At 40.4% G+C, this 18526-nt stretch overlaps 1 protein-coding gene across 1 annotated transcript; it reads right to left on the reverse strand.

Annotated features, from left to right (window-relative positions):
• Positions 1-9551: 9551 nt before the first annotated feature.
• On the reverse strand, positions 9552-11369 carry LOC145393825 (SCAN domain-containing protein 3-like). The gene has a single exon (XM_080267869.1). The coding sequence runs from the start codon at positions 11367-11369 to the stop codon at positions 9552-9554; it is 1818 nt and encodes a 605-aa protein (XP_080123995.1).
• Positions 11370-18526: the final 7157 nt, after the last annotated feature.

Raw genomic sequence — 18526 nt, forward strand, 5'->3', positions numbered from 1 at the left:
GTAGGAAATCACATGCAGCCATTAATAAAATTAAATGACTTACATAAATTCCTTCCAGGAGACTGCACACATAAAGGTACACATGCTGAGGTGCATAAAGAGTGTGCACAGACGTTTACAGAGACACACATCTACACAGAATAATACAAAAAAGTTTCTCTCGAGTTAATGCATAATAATCCTTAGATCAACGTATTTTAAATAATAAAGTGATAACTTTAGACATCAGTGTATCCTTAAATATATGTTACATTGTTATAAGTGAAGACATCTTGACCTGCATGTCTGTCGGTCAAGTATTATGTTATATTCTATTGAGTGTTGCCGCCAGATTTAAGGCAATATTCTATCTAGCTTACTTAACTGATATTATGTTCGCAATCCATCCCTTCGTCCCCATATTCCCCTCTGTTATCTGTACTCCTACGTTCTAATATTCCTTTCACTCTTCATACTGCTCGGCCTCACAGACCATCTATCCGCCTTGCTTGTCTTTAATGAAGCTTCAACTCTTCATTAGACTAGGGTATTGTATATCAATTTTCTCATCCCTTTATGTATTTTTTTTTTTTTGCTTTATACTATTTATCTAGCTGTAGGGATAGGCGCTCTTGGTTGAGTGGTGTGTGTATATCCCTGGCATATACCTCTGTTAGAGTATTTTCATTTTATTAGACTAACACTTGTGAACTTGTACCGGTATGACTTTGTGTGTGTGTGTGTGTGTGTGTGTGTGTGTGTGTGTGTGTGTGTGTGTGTGTGTGTGTGTGTGTGTGTGTGTGTGTGTGCAACAAAATATGAATGGTAATTGCATTTTTTATGGCAAGTTTGTGCTTTTGAAGCACCTTGATTTTTATGAAATAAACTAGAACTCAACGAACTGTGTAGGGCCGCAAATGGCCATTATTTGGCACCAAAATGTCTTGTCCACCCATCTCTTCTGAATGTTGCCGTGCACCCTAATACGTGAAGCCCCGTGGCCTTTTCGTGATATTGAGAGCAATACACAATATGATTTGTGTTAAATGTTCTGTGAGCATTCACAATGCCAACTACATTATGTCCCTACTTACCCAGTTGCATCCCGACTTTTTTTTTTTTTCAGATTTCGTTTCAATGGCAACAGAAATCTTTCTGCACTGATTCGGAGGAAGTTGCGACTCATTGATCCCAATACATTATGGTTTGTCTTTAATAAAAATATCTACCACATAGAATTACTGATCTCTTATATCCTCATGCATCATCATGTAAATATTATGAAAGCTCTGATACACTGCGTCATCAACCGAGAGGTGATTAGCTTGGTGATGCGGGTCGCCTCACAAGTCACAACTCCAGCTCACCACAGCACAGCAGCACAACACGAGATGCCCTCCGTGAATCCTCATGAGAAGCTGGCATTGCGGGGAATGATAGTAGGCATGAAAGAAATTGGGTTGTCACCTACCCAAATTGCAAGGGAACTTGGAATTATCTCAGTACGGTTTATCACTGGATGTGGAGGTGGGAGGAAGAGGGTAACCTGAAAGATTAGCCAAGAGCTGGGATTGCTCGGAAAACAATCACTTAGGACGATCAGATGATATGAAATCATAAACAATAACCCTTTCATGACCGTCGTGGGAGTAAGAAATTAACTAAATCTTCAAGTATCATCAAAGACTGCGAGAGAAAAACTGCCACAAAGCCGAAGTTTACCAACCAACATGGCCGACTTCGTCGTCGGTTCGCATAGGAACACGTAAACACTAGTTCTGATTTCTGGCGGACAGTCATACTCTCTGACGAGAAGTCTTTCTCATCTACACTACATGGGAGACTCGTTGCTGGATAAGGAGCACACAAAGTAACCAGTTATATATAAATTTATTGATCTGACAGCACATCTGGAAAATAACTGACCTGTTCTATCAACATATTCACTGTTATTGGCCCTCTATGTCAGCCTTTTCAGAGTAGTTATTATTGACATGTTACGTCAACACACAGAGTTATCAAAATACAGGTCAATACAGTCTTAGTATTATTGACAATTGACATTAACAGCATTAGTGACCTGTTGTCACCACATTCACAATTTTAACTGGTTTTATCAACATTCACAGTATTACTGACCTGTTATGTCAACACATTCACAACATTGCTGACTAAGTCAACATACAAAGTATTACTGACCTGTTATGTCAACAGATTCACAACATTATTGACTCTCTCAACATACTCAATTGTTGACCGATACATATCAACACATCCACTTTATTGTTGACCTGTTGGCACAAATACATTAACCTATCAGTATACAAAGTATTCATGTTTAAAATCAAACACCTTATACCCGGAATGGGTGTCGAACAGAAATTCGTCTCCATGTCACCCAGTTCTCCTCTTGTCCAGTCTCCCCCTCCTCCACTCCCCTTGCTCCCCACTCACACACCTACCTAGTCAGTCTCGTCTCTCTCTCCAGTTTCGCCACATGCCCAAACCATCTCCGTATACTATAACACTTTCCAACACATCCAGCATCAACACCACAACTCTCTCTCTCTCTCTCTCTCTCTCTCTCTCTCTCTCTCTCTCTCTCTCTCTCTCCAGATGAATCATAGGATAAGCTAATGCCACCCTACCCATTCATGACTTGTCTTTCCATTTCAAAGCAAGAACAGTATAAATGTCCCACAGGTATGCCACGAGTAAACAAACCATAAACGAAGAAACAAGAAGTGACCGAGTTATCTGCAACGAGTGGGGATGAGTTGACTGTATGGTGTTGGAAGGTAACTAAAATCTAGGGAAGATTCACCATGGACCAGTACTTGGAGATGCTGGAGGAAGCCATGTTATCCAGTGTGAGGGCTTATGTACTCCGGCCTCCTGTGATTGTACTTTCTTGCATGGTAACTGTTCAGTTAATACCAGAAGAACTGTAAAAGGATGATTTGAAGAACAGCCAGACATACAACTACTTGACTGCTCCAGCACTTGTGAGTCCAAAGCCAGTGAAAATATCTGGGCAAAGATCGTCTACGTGTGGGAGCCAGCAGTTGAGAGACCATCTCGGAAACTAATGAACCACATGATGAACGAGCGGGAAGTGATGGGAAGGAAGCCACACTTTGTGTACATCCACGGTGTCTCCTTACCACAGCGGCAACAGAGCGTCATCCAGAACCAGGGTGGGTGGACACGGTACTAGACAACACGTCGAGGAATATTACTGTTCCCTGTCAGGATCAGAGGCCAAGTGTCACTAAGAATACCTTCTTCCTCCCTACTTGGAAGTGATAAATATGGAAAGAGAGAGAGAACGAGAGTTCTCCCGGGGAATGGCCTACTCGGTGTCTCCATTGTCTACTATCCATTCCCTTAGAAGCAGCAGACAGGCAGGCTGGTGTTCATGATATATATATATATATATATATATATATATATATATATATATATATATATATATGGAGCCTCTGTGGCACAGTGGTAGAGTGTGCGCATCGCACGCTGGTGGACGCGGGTTCGCCTCCCGCCAGAGTTATAAAAACTTTCAGAAGCATTCACCGAGCCACTGACCGCTTTGGCGGACATAAGGGGTGCTGTGGTTGAACCAGTGTCGCATACTAGTATGCTTGCACCCAGCAGGCATAATGCGGGCTGATTACACTTGGTTCATAGACTACACACACATCCAAAGCCACTACAACATTACAATTACACTTACAAGCATTTCTCACCCTTCATATAGTCTCTACCATACAGCCTAAGCCACTGGGTAGAGATACATGGCTGTATCGTCCCTGCTTCGGTAGGGATAGGCCGGTCCTGTACCTCAACCACTGATGATGATGACGATAATTATATATATATATATATATATATATATATGTGTGTGTGTGTGTGTTTTGATAATGAATGGAGGAAGGAAAAACAAAGGAAAAAAATAAGTCCATGTGCCTAAAGGCATCCTCCATTCATAAAATACTTATAACAATTGGATTTAAAATCGAGAGGATTAAATGTATGTGGGAAGCAACTCCCAGGAAGTGAATTCCAGAGAGTAGTAGTTCTGGGGAAAAATGAATTTTGATGAGCAGAGGTTCTGCATTGTGGGGGAGAGAGTGTGAGTTCATGGGCGCTCCCAGCTGCCCGAGTATTTCGGGAGAAAATGTGAAGGGGAGGCACAATTGAAGCCAGTTCGTTAGAGCACTTACGGTAAAAATATCAATAACATAGTGCTAAAGAAACAACATCTCTATGTATCGATAACGGAGGAAGGTCCTGTGTTCTGGCAGGATTATTGATTAATCTAATGGCTTTATTTTGAATTTTGTCCAACTGCCTCAGTGCAACCGCTCCTCATCCACTCCACATTGGTGAACAGTATTCGATCTGAGAACGCACATGACTATGTACATAAGTCCCAGTTTTTTAGAAGCATTTTTAGCAAGGGATTTAACTTAAGCTGTCCAGCTTAGGTTGGGGTTTAGAGTAACACCTAGGATATCAACTGTAGTGGATATGGGAATACTGGCATCATTTAAACTTATGTGAGAGTCTGACGGATTCTTTCTATTGGGGAAATTAATGTATTTAGTTTTCTGAGCATTAAATGAGACCAGATTTTTTTGTCCCCATTGATTAATTTTAGAAAGGTCCTGGTTCAGAGAAATTGCTGTGTTTATTTGGGAATTTATAATATCAATTTGTGTAAAGGAGGTACTAAATGTGAAAGAACTATGAAGGGTCGAGTCATCAGCAAAATAGTGTATTGGGTTGTGCGTGACAGATAGGAGGCTATTTATATGAATGAGAAAGAGGGTTGGCGCCAAAACTGATCCCTGAGGTACGCCAGCATTTATGGAATGAAACTGAGAATAAATTCCATCTATCATGACCCGTATTTTTCTACTATGAAGGTAAGAAGAAATTAGAGAAACCAGTGATGCAAGGCCATAGTGCGCCATCTTAGACAATAAGGCCTGGTGCCATACTCTGTCAAATGCTTTTGAAATATCAAGTGCTACTGTGTGTGTTTCACCATGTTGGTCTATTGTTTTGTTAATCTGATGTTTTTTTTGATAGCTGATTTAAAGTAATGTAATAAAATGTGGATGTGAGTGTTGTGTAAAGAGGGCAGCCTGATGCCCTCCTGTGTGTGAGGCAGAAAGATGTGTAACCAACTACCAAGGCCTAGGAGAGAAAATGGAATCTAGGCTATTCATTGAGTCTCCCGTAACCTTGGGGGTAGTACTTCCCTGGGAGGGGCTTCCTACCCCTACTACTGTAATATATATATATATATATATATATATATATATATATATATATATATATATATATATATATATATATATATATATATATATATTGCCAGACGCCTCACTCCCGTTTGGGGTGGCCACAAACAAATCGCCTCCAAGTCGCCCTGTTCCCCGCCATTTCACTGCCTTGCTCCCAACTCACACACCCCTCTCTCAAATACCTCTCCACCTCATCCCTCCATCTCATCCTCGGCCTCCCCCTCCCTCTTCCCCCCTCCACCTCACTCACATACACTCTCTTCGTCAGTCTTTCACCCTCTATCCTCTCCACATGGCCAAACCACCTCAGTGTGTTCCTCATAACGCTTCCTATCACATCCACATCAACACCACAATGCTCCTTTATATCCTCATTCGTCAGCCTGTCTCTCCATGTGACTCCACAGGCTCCTCTTAAATAACTCATTTCCACTGCTCTCACTCTTGACTTGTGTCCTTCCAACAACGTCCAAGCTTCACTTCCGTACATTAGAGTTGGTGTCACAATACTGTCATGTAGTAACTTTTTCACTTCCATGCTCACTTCCCTGTTTCTTATCACTGCTTTCAAAGAACCAGCAACCTTTCTTCCCTGCTGTACCCTTTCAAGCAGTTCACCCTCCAAACCTCCATCCTTACTTATCACACTACCCAAGTACTTAAACGTACGCACGTTTTCCAATTCCTCACCATCCAACCTTGCTGTACATTCACTGACTTCACCTCTCTCAAAGACCATCACTTTACTCTTCCCTACATTCACCTTTAGATTCCGTTTCTTACACACTCTCCCAAACTCATCCACCAAGCCTTGCAGCTCCCCTTCGTCTTCACTTAACAACACAGTATCATCTGCAAACAACAGTACAGGGAGTTTCCAAACACTACCCTCTCTCACGAGGGCCACTCCAACATCCATTACCTTTCCTTGTACCTCTTTTAGTACCCCATCCATGTACAGATTGAACAACCATGGAGACATGACACATCCCTGTTTCAACCCAACTTTCAAAGAGAAAAATTCACTTAGTTCACCATCCACACGCACTACAGCCTTCGCACCATCGTACCTACTCTTCACAGCATTCAACAACTTCCCATCTACTCCATATATTCTTAACACTTTCCACAATCCTTGTCTATCCAACCTGTCATATGCTTTCTCCAAATCCATGAAAGCCGCATACAACTTCTTTCCTTTCTCTAGAAACTTTTCCACTAAAGATCTAAGAATGAATATCTGATCTACACAACCTCTTCCCTTCCTAAAGCCTCCGTGTTCTTCTCCAACTAATTTCTCTGTTCTTTCTCTAACTCTGTCAATAAGTATCCTACCATACACTTTTCCTATTATACTAAGAAGACAAATGCCCCTATGATTACCACACACTTCTTTTTCCCTTTTTCCTTTGTACAAGGGAATGATTATACCTGACTTCCAATCCTCCGGGACTCTACCTTCCTCCCAGGCCAATATGCGCATCTTCCACATCCATTCTACTACTATCTTTCCCCCATGCTTCAGCATTTCACCACACACTCCATCAATTCCTGGGGCCTTCCCCGATTTAACTTTCTTCATTGCTTCCACAACTTCTATCCTACCAATTTCTTCCTGTCTTCTCACCTCCCTCCTTCTCCCAGCCATTCCCCAGCCACCTATACTTGCATTACTTCCATCCTCTACGTTCAACAAATCCTTAAAGTGTTCTCTCCATCTGCTCACTTTTTCTCCCTTCTCCACTAGTAATCTACCATTTTTATCTTTCACTTCCCTGCTAACTTCACTTCCACCCTGTCTTACTCTTTTCACCTCTTTCCAGAACATTTTCTTACAGTCCCTCCACTTTACACTCAAATTCCTTCCAAATTCCTCATCCACTCTCTTCTTACTCTCTCTTACTAATCTTTTCATCTCTTTCTTTCTACATATAACTCTCTCTTCCACCTCTCAACTTCTTCCACGCCCCTATTTCTCATTCATTCATTGTATGCTTTCTTCTTTTGTGCCACAGCCTGTTTCACCGCTTCAGTCCACCACGCTGTTCCTTGCACCCCCCTCCGTCTTCTCTTCCTTCCACACACCACATCACATGCTGCACATATTCCTTCTGTAAATATCCTACACACACCTTCCACGTCTCCCATATGCTCCAATTCATATTTGCCCAATCGTTCCTCCACTTCTCTCTTATACTCTGCCATTTTCTCATCCTCTTGTAACCTTTCCACTCTCCTTGCAACTACTCCTTCCTCTCGTCTTTCCCTTCTTCTATTCCTCCATCTTACTTGAATTCTAATTCTGGCCACCACCAAGTAGTGGTCAGAGAGTCCACTCCCCCAACCTCTATAAACTCTTGCATCCATTACACATCTTCGCATCCTTTCATCCACACACACATAATCAATCATTGCCTTCCTTTCATTCAGTTCACCACTCACCCTTCTCATCACTCGCCATGTATACCTGTGGATCATTTTATGCCTGAAGAGGGTATTGGCTATCACCAACCCCCTCCCAGCACAAATGTCTACTAACGCACTCCCATTCTCATCTATCTCAGCATGCACACCCCACTCACCAACTATTCCATCCACCTTCACATTCCCAACTTTACCATTCATATCACCAATCAAAAACACTCTCTCATTCCTTCCAAACTTATCCATGCACACTTCTACATTTGTCCAGAACACTTCTCTCACTCTTCTAGCACGATCTTGCGTTGGCGCATACACACACACAATCGCCCACATTTGTATTCCAACTTTCAACTTTACCGAAACAATCCTTGACCCAATTGATCCATACTGTCTTATGCTCCTCTTCCATCTTTTACTCACAACTATACATACTCATTCCTTTGCCCTCTCATTCTCACCTACTCCTGCACATATACCCCATCCATACTCCCATTTTCTCACATTTTCTCCTCTCCATTTTGTTTCAGTTGTTCCACATACATTCACTTTCGCACCCTCAAGCACCTGGACAATCTCTCTCTTTCACCTCATCATTCGCTCCCCTTACATTCCACACACACACACACACACACACACACACACACACACACACATATATATATATATATATATATATATATATATATATATATATATATATATATATATATATATATGTGTGTGTGTGTGTGTGTGTGTGTGTGTGTGTGTGTGTGTGTGTGTGTGTATGCATGTGCATACTTGCTGGGAGTAGTATATATCTTACAAAAGAGAGGAAGAAAAACGGAGAACTTTGGACATTGCAGCTTACTAAAAATCTTTATAGCTGCTCCAAGGTTTTGGTTTATCATGACATTATGCAATCGTTCATATAGGTAATCAATTGCTATTAAAGAATCGTCCACTGTGCAACAGCGGTCGTCTATGTCTATTTTGTCTAATGAATAAAGTTATGGTGGAGATTTTTAAAAAGGAGGCATTACACTTAGTCTAATCCTGAATGTTGCATGCTTATATTTGATTTTCTCACATGCATTATGTTTCTAATTTTTAAGCTGACTTTATTACTATGTGCACAGTGACTCATAGAATGGATATATTTATTATCTCATTGTTGAGGTATTCTCCCCAACTAATTACATTGCACACACACACACACACACACACACACACACACACACACACACACACACACACACACACACACACACACACACACACACACACACACACGGCTCAGTGGTAGCGTTCTCGTTTGCCATCTGGTAGACGGGAGTTCGAGCCTCAGTCAGGTTGTGAAAAGTTTCACTGACGAAGTGGGTAGTTACTGTCCCCCTTGAGCAAGGGGACGGGTGTGTGCGTGTGTGAAGGTCCCTAGTCCAGGGGTTCCCAAGTTTTTCCTAGCACGACCCCATTCAGCACTTTCAACTGTTCAATGCGACCCCAAGTTAATATACACATATATATATATATATATATATATATATATATATATATATATATATATATCCCGTGTCTATGTTTACTTCTACGTAACAGCACTATTGTGAATTTTTGGTCATATGATGGTATATATGTAAAGTATTTATATAAAGGAGAAACACAGTAAACATAATAAATTCTATTCACAAAACAAAAGGTAATCATAAATGAAATTCTCAAAATTGGCAATTACAAAGTGGTAATCCCATTTTAACACCACGTAACATGCTACTCAGTAATTACCTATATTGCAAGTATCATACTGCACCTCATGGCTTTCTGATATTATGAGTAGCCTACTATTTGGGTTTTGGACTATTTGATCAATTTTCTGTATCTGGGGGTGTATGATGTCAGGCAACACATCATACAATTTTCCAAGTTGATGTTTGTCAAACGGCTACGATAGTCATTTTTAATGAACACCATTGATGAGAATGCTGCCTCACAAACATAGGTGGTTCCAAATTGTACAAGAACCTGCAAGGCTCGATTTCTTACTGTTGAATGCTTATTTGCTAAATTAATCCAAAACTTTCCTATGTCCTTATACACATCAAAGTCCACTCTTGCTTCATTGTCAGCTTGTAATTCTGCCATTTCAAGTGCAATAGAACCACACTGCTTTGCATCAGTTTTGAATGGAAACTGCACAAAATCAAAAGACTCGGTTAGCAACTCTGGGAATCTAGCATTCATATTCCCCATCAGATTCTGCAAATAATCCAGTAAATCCTGTTTCTCTTCTGCGAGATCTAGTGCTTCATTAAAATCAGTATCCTTTGTAGCTGTAAATTCCAAGTAGTGATGGAAATGAGAGTACTTATCAGCTTCAGCTTCTTCTCGTAGTATCTGCAGCTTGCTGACAAAAGCCTTTATTGCACCCTGAAGGTCGAACACAAATTTCCCTTTCCCTTGAAGTTCTGTGTTGAGCTTATTAACGTGCTCAAAAACGTCAGTCAGAAGTGCAAGGCGAGCAAGAAAGTGTGGATCACAAAAATAACAAGCATTCTTGTGCCCCTGATCTTGCAAGAATGTGGCCAGTTCACGGCGAAGAAGGAAAACTCTTTTCAAGGTTTTTCCTCTTGACAGCCACCTGACAGCAGTATGCATTAGCAGTGTGTTATGATTAGAATTTTCAGTGATGCACAACTGTTTGAACATGCGAGAATTCAGGTCCCTAGCCTTCACATAATTGACAGTGGAAATGACTACCTGCATCACATCAGAGAAGTTCGGAGACATGTCTTTTGAAGCCAAACTCTGACGATGGATAATACAGTGGTTTATTTTAATGTGAGGATGTTTTCTTGATAGAATTCCACGCACTCCAATATTCTTGCCCATCATTGATGGAGCGCCATCCATGCTACATTCAATTACTTTACTCCAGTCCAGGTTGTTTTCAGTGAAGAACTTATCTATAGCATTAAATATATCCTCACCTCTTGTTGTACTTTCGAGTGAAATGCAAGCAAGCAGTTCCTCAGTGACAGAGCTTTCCTTTAGAAATCTTCCGAAGATTAGAAGTTGCTGTTGTGCTGTAATATCATTTGACTCGTCCAGTGCCAGGGCTGTCCATGGGGAATTTCTGAAGTCTTCCAAACTTTGCTCTTTCAGGTCTGCTGCAATACCCTGGATGCGTCTTGTTATGGTATTATTGCTGAGAGAAGCCTCATCAACAGCTTCAAGGATCTTTTTAGCAAATAGTTCACCCTCAAATACTTCACAAAAGTTTTTTAAAGCAGGCTTTATGATAGTCTCACCCACTGTGAAAGGTCGCTTTTGCTGAGCAATGAGGAAAGCTGTCTTATACGAAAACATTTCCATCTTTTCCTTCTGAGATAGTGCTCTGCATAAAATTGCCTGAGACTTGGTTAGATTTTCATAACGATGATGAAAAATTCTCTTGCGGGCCTCTTCTGAGAGAACAGCAATATTTGCGTGCGTTTCCATGTGTCCCTGTAGTTTATTAGGCTTCAGTGATTCCTCAGCAAGTTCTTTAGAACACATTACACATATACCTTTACCACTGACATCAGCAATTCCATACTTGTGGAGGAATGATGGATTAATAGAGCGTTTCCGTTTCTTGGCTGATGTTTCAGATGGTATCTTTAAAAACCTCTCCATAATGCCTGGAAGAAAATTGCACGTATTACTAAAAATATTTTGCTTAATGTTATTAATTAGCAATGCAAATAAAGTATCTTCAAAACAGTGACGCAACATCATCACTTCCCTTTCCATTATAATACCTCCTTTGCTGCACAATATCATAGCATTGCACCATCTTACCACACTAAAATACCACATTAAATCACCAATTGTCTGCATTATATATATATATATATATATATATATATATATATATATATATATATATATATATATATATATATATATATATATATACGTTCCACACAAACCCCAGATTGCAACAGTACTAATGTATTCCTCTCAAGCTCAGAGCACAATTGGTCAATGTCCAACTTCCAACTAACAGTACTTAACAGTACGCTCATAAAAATATAGTTGCATCATAGTTTTGAGTTAGAAAAAGGCTAAGTTTTAAGAATATTAATAACACCTCGAAAATACTAAATAATTTCAATGATTAAATTTTTTTTTGAATATTATTAATATTATTTAGTTTATTTAACACCATGTCTTGTACCCGCAGTTAAGAACCAGTACAATATACCATAAAAAAACACACTTCAATAGCAACACGAACCTGTCACTCCAAAGCCCAGAATACAACTGAGAGTCTGGGGCTGGGCGATCAGCGAAGCTACACTGCAACAGCGCCAGTCATATAACTGAACACGTATTATACGCGTATAACTGATGACATATGAAACACGTTAAGCCTCACCCATGTAGTTAGATATAAAAAACGAGCCATACACAGCACAAACAATGCCAGACCTACACGTCTCACCACGCCACACCAGCGACAACCCGCTTAGCCCCAGTCGGCTGCCGCGCCAAACAATCAGGTGACACGCAGTCAGCTGACGCCATGTGCACACACACACACACACACACGCACCACGTCGCCCACTTGGCCGGCTCAGGACAGGACAGTTCGCCACACACACACACACACACACACACAAAGCGACACCACCGAACCACAAACCTGCAGGTACAAGCTGGGTACTGGTATCAATTATGACTATTTAATTGCATAATTGTTTTTAGTTAGAAAACGGATAATAATGTAAAATAAATACCTTAAGTATAATACGGTACCTGTAATGATAATCATACGGTAATAATTTTAACTATTCATGGCATGAAGCTTATGGCTTAGCCTTAGATTCTGTTTCGTACCCCCAGGCATCGTGGGTACCTCAGCGACCCCATCGACCCCATGACCTGCTTGTGACCCCACATAATGAGCATTCCGACCCCACTTGGGGTCCCGACCCCTGGTTTGGGAACCCCTGCCCTAGTCCAATGAAGTGTTGAAGCGTCATTAGAGGCAAGCAAGGCGGATAAATGGTCTGAAGTGCCGAGCAGTGTAGTGGGTGAAAGGAATATTAGAACGTTGGAGTACAGAAAACAGAGGAAGATAAAGGGGACAAATGAATGGACTGCGAACAAAATATCAGTTAAGTCAGACAGAATATTGCGCAAAATCTGACCACAATTCTCAAAAGGAGGTAACATAATACTTGACCGACAGACATGAAGGTCAAGATGTCTTCACTAATAAAAAGGTAACATTTATTCAAAGATACACTAATGTCTAAGGCTACCACATTTAAATACGTTGATCTAAGGATTATTATCGACTATCTCTAGAGGCACGTGTCTGTTTAAATCTGTGTCTGTGTGTGTCTCTGTAGACGTCTGTGCACACTCTTAATGCACCATCAGGCTGTCTCATCGAGGTTTTCGTATGACCTACTTTCCAGGTACGTATGTAGAGTCCTGGAAGGAATTATGTAAGTCATATAATTTTCCTGACGGCTGCATGTCATTTCCTACAAAATCTTCCACTAAATTTGCACTGAAGGAGTTACTTGATTATTAATGCAGCAGCCATACTGTGTCCGAGGTTTCATTCCTTTGGTTGTTGATCAACAGCTTATTAGACGAGAGCTGCAGGTGCTAACAATTATTTTTTCCAGTGCTGAGTTTGTTACATCTGTTATAAAAATTTCCGATGAATCCATTTAATAATTTGCAGTCAGTAACTCAATGTTAAGTCGCACACATAAACTATGGAATGGAGGCATATTCAAGATACCATGGATAAAATATGTAGCAGAAGCAGACGCTTGTGTGTCATCCAATCACCACCTGTGTTACAAGCTCTTCTAAAGAGTGGTGGAAGCTTCATTCATAAAAGAATTCTACGGCATAGTTGGGTTTGCCGTAAGTTGCAACATTTCACAACCTTGGAAGGAAGTGTATCCCTTTCATGTTGGCAAATTTTACTGGTTGTCCCACTGTCTCCAGATATTTTTGTTTTCCTAATTGAGTTATGTTCATAACATTTCTAATGATGTATTGGTGTTTCTGACAATACGATGATATGTACAGTATGCCAGTGATTTTTTTTTTTTTTTTTTTACAACGGATAATGATTATCATCACTTAATGATGAAGATGCATCTACAAACTCGTGTTTATAACTGTGGTCGTTTGTATGGTTAATCAGCCAAAAATTTTAGATTTTACTGGTGTTGGCGAGGTATGCACTCACTGCTTTCTGCAGAAGTTGCTGTTTTTTTCTTTTGACGTTGGTGGTAATATGATTGCTTGAAGTTGTTTGTAATGTGTGATCTGACTAAGGTGGTGATAATATGACTGCCGGGTTGCGTTTTCATTGTTCGGTGTCCTGTTATGACTGCCTGAAATTTTTTCTGCTGTGTGATGAATGCCTGAAGGTGTTTCTACTGTGTGATCTTATGATGGTGATAATAATATGTGTGCCTGGAGGCGTTTTTAATTGCATAATCTTATGACGGTGGCGATGTTATAACTGCGTGTCAGTATCAATGGCCTCTGGTTTTATAAGTAATTTTTATTAGAGTTCCAGATACCGTATGCCCTTATCAGCTAAAAATTTAAATAAAATAAAAAGAAAAAGAAAAAAGCACGTATGATGAAAGCTACATTCAGCATGGATTCACTGTTATCGTCAAAAAAGGTGTGATTTTCCACAGTGTGTTATTTGCCATAAATTTTTGCTACTGGAGTGCATGACACCAAGTTCTCTCATGCGAAATTCGAATTATTTTCATCAGATTTTGAAAAGTAAAAATGCTGCCTTCTTCATGCAAAAGGAAGAGGGACTGAAGCTAGCACACCTTGATGGTTCGAGACAGTCAACAAAATGAATCTGGGTTACTTACATCTTGCTGTATTGTACACATAGTATCGCTGAGCATTGCACAAGGAAAAAAGTTCAACATTACAGAGAAGTTAATCATCCCTTGCTGTAAAGATATAATTCTCTGTATTATTGGTTGTAATGCTGACCGGAAAGTCACATCAGCATCCCTCTCAAATGATGCTGTTCATCGACGAATATCAGACATGTCTGAATATAACAAACAAATGGTTGCTGAAATAAACTAGAGGCACTCATTGAAGCGCATCTTTCCGACAAGGGCAACGTAATTTTCAAACCACTCTTCATAACTGGTTAGGTTTTCTCATCACTGATTAGGGTCTCGCAAAAAGTGTTTTCCGGATCCAGAATCTGTAATACGATCCGGATCGGTCCTAAAAGTTAATTGATTGTTCCCTGCGACATTGGCTATCTACCCACCAAATTTTGTCCAAATCTCTCTTTTAGTTTTGAAGTAATGCTGGTAACAAACAAACAAACAAAAAAGTTAATTGATTGTTCCATTAGATATGGGCTATCAACCCACCAAATTTGGTACAAATCTCTCTTAGTTTTAGAGTAATCCTGCTAAAAGACAAACAAACGAACAAACAAACTGGGGTGAAAACATACTCTCCTTGTCGGAGAGAAAAAAAAGGGGGCATCTCCAAGTATATTTGCAATCCAGCTTGATGAGTTGACTGACATGGCTTCTTGTGACAAGCTCCTAATGTCTGTAGGATACTGCACATCAACTGGTGAAGACTTCAAAGAGGATTTCTTACTTTGAAGTCGACTGCAAGAGATAAATCCATTTCCCATGAAGTGTTAATTTTCTGGGAAGAGGAGGAGGGGGGTTGGGTGAAGGAGTTCTTGGAATAATATATTTGCGTCCAGAACTGACGGACCATCAGCAATGCTTGGCTGCTGATCACGGTGTCGTGGAAGAGTGAATGAGGCGAGTCCTGAAGCTAGGAATCTTCACTGATTGTTTCATAGATATGCTCTGGCCAATACCATCAAGTCCAGTTCCCTTAAGACACGACACCTTTACAGACTGTGACAGGAATTTGGAGCAGATGAAATATTACAATCTCACACCGAGGATCGGTGGTTGTTACGGGGGAATGTTGTATTAAGAGTAGAGTCGCTGAAAGAGGAGCTTTCCGAATTCTTCAAACATGACAAAAAGATAGAGTTACTTGAGTTTACTAAGAAATTTTCAGACGGCCAGTAACTCCAGCAGTTGGCCTAATTGAAGAGCATATTCTTTCGTCTTAACTTATAATGCTCATCCCTCCAAGGCCGTTTTACGACAGTGATTGATTTCATGGACATGAAGCTGGAGCTGTGGGAGGGGAAGGTCAAAGACGAAAATCTTAGCCTGTTTGAACATCACAGTGAGGCACATGATAAAAGCAAAGACAGTGGAAAACTAAAATTACTGTACCCTGTACAAACACACCTTTCTTCCCTGCAGACAGAGTTGCTGTTTCATTTCCCCCGAAATGAGAGAAGTAGAATCAAAATCGATTTGAAACCTATTCTTCGAACCTACGTCCAGATAACATACAAGAAGAATTCCTACAACTGGTGAACAACTCTGTTGTTACTGAAGTCTTTGTTGATATTCCCTAGTAGTTAGTTACGCGTGCAAGGATTTTCAGCACTTTTGAACATGGAAACTAAATACCGAGCTTGGCTTAATATGACGCATGACCTTCGAGTATGTCTTGCTAATACTACTCCACGAACTAAAAAGCTTGTTTGCACAAAACAAGTACAGCCTTCAAACTGAAGTTTAATACTGAATGACTTTTAAAACATGGTGTTCATGCTTACTTGTCAAATGCCGTAATTATAAATGTTAGTCTTATGTTAGCCGTTATAGAACCAATCAACAATGAATTAGGGCTAATGTATATTTGCTTTATAAAGCTACTACAATTTCACTCCTGTGTAGTTTCATTGTACATTGACTATGATGTTAATGCTTAACTGCTTAATAAAGACATTATAGTTTCAATCATTTGATAATATCCATCGTAGTACCATTGTATATTGAATTAGTGTCAGTATATTACCATTCAATATTCAGTGTCAGATGAGTGTAGGTACGGGTTGCAGGCCTAATAACTTAGAAGGTACTTGGTGCGAAAAATGTTGAGAACCATTGTTTTAGGGTAAAATTATGGAGATGGGATTGTGAAGATGTTATTGCTGTATCTGTAAGAAACTTAAAGAATTTCATTGCAGAACTAGATTTTCTCCTCCGTCGGAGTGTGATAACCAGAAATTTTCATCACAGTACTGGCGAGGTACGAATGGACAGATGCAGTTGTAGTGAGACGGATATATGTGTAAATCGAAGAGCTGTAATGGCTATTATATATATATATATATATATATATATATATATATATATATATATATATATATATATATATATATATATGTAGAGAGAGAGAGAGAGAGATTTACATATGTTAATTATTTAGTGTGTGTGTTTATATAGGCTGCTAGTGTGGGAAAATACTGTAGCTGTTGAAGCATATGAATGACATAGTGCCAGAGTCCCATTTGCTGTCCACCACAACAACCCGACTCCTGCCACATTATACCATCTCTCCGCGTTCTCACTAACACACCACCAACGAACTGTCATTGCCTCACCATACCACCACCACCACACCCTTGCCTCACCATTCCATCTCTCCACTACGCCAGCACAACATAAACACGCCACCACAGTAACCCTTCCTCGTTACATTATATCTCCACCACACCGTAGCACATCATAACTCACCATACCATCTACATTACATCATCACTGTACAATAGCACCACACCATTATTACCACCACTGCCTCACTACAGCAAGAAAACCTTGGCTCATTACACCATAGCAACAGTTTCTACATTTATCATTACTTCACTGAGTCCCATCACTCCTTTCTCACTACGAAATCTCCGCACCAGAAACTACCACACTACAGTGCCCTTAGCTACACCACAGCCACATGCTGCACCAGACCACACCACCATCTCCACTTTACACCAGCACTACCACACCACCACACCAATAAATAACGCCATCCACATTATGGTGTCTCACCAACACTATACTACAAACACACCGCACCACCGTTACTATATTACACCACACAGCACTATTCTCATACAATCTCTCCACCACACTACCACACACCACACCACTCCCACCTCACCTCATCATCTCATCACCATACACCACTGCTACGACTCCACTCTTCAGCAGTTAATTCTGGTCCCCTCACCGGACTTTGTTCTTTCCAAGAAGGGACCTTTTCTCTTCACCTCCCCCTCCATTCCCTACCCCCTAACCATCTCCGTCCCTCCCACGGCCTTTCATTCGCACCAAATCGGTAATCCCCCGTCAAATTACCCTCCCACCTCCATTGTTCGCAATCTACTCGTATATCCTCACTACACTCCACTCTCGTATTTCTCACAGCAACAGAGTCTATCCATGTTTCTGGCTTTCTTTCTTTTCTTTTTTTTTTTTTTTTACCAAGAGTCAATGCTAGTAAACTGAAAAATGAAAGTCTTGATTTTACTTTGGTGAGACAAAAAAGGATGTAGCAAAAGTAAGATGAGGTTAAATTGTAACAAAGTCACGTATTATGTATTTTGGTGCTGAATAGCTATACTGTTTGTCTATGTTTATCTGTCATCTTTACTATCCTTACCTTCAACTTGTAAAATTTAGTATTACAGTGATAGTCTTCTCTCTAACAAGGAACCTCGAAAGGACCATTCGGTCTGTTGCTGTTTGCTTTCCTTTGTACTCCTTTGTACTCTGGGGTGATGTAGAACCTACAATGATGCCCTTGTTAACTGGGCTGAGAAACGCAAGTGCGGCGTCCATCCAGGAACCAAACCTCCACACTAATCCTCGGTC

The sequence above is a fragment of the Coenobita brevimanus genome, chromosome 25 (assembly GCF_032717465.1).
Source record: "Coenobita brevimanus isolate Jiangsu-jjx chromosome 25, ASM3271746v2, whole genome shotgun sequence".
NCBI lineage: Eukaryota > Metazoa > Arthropoda > Malacostraca > Decapoda > Coenobitidae > Coenobita > Coenobita brevimanus.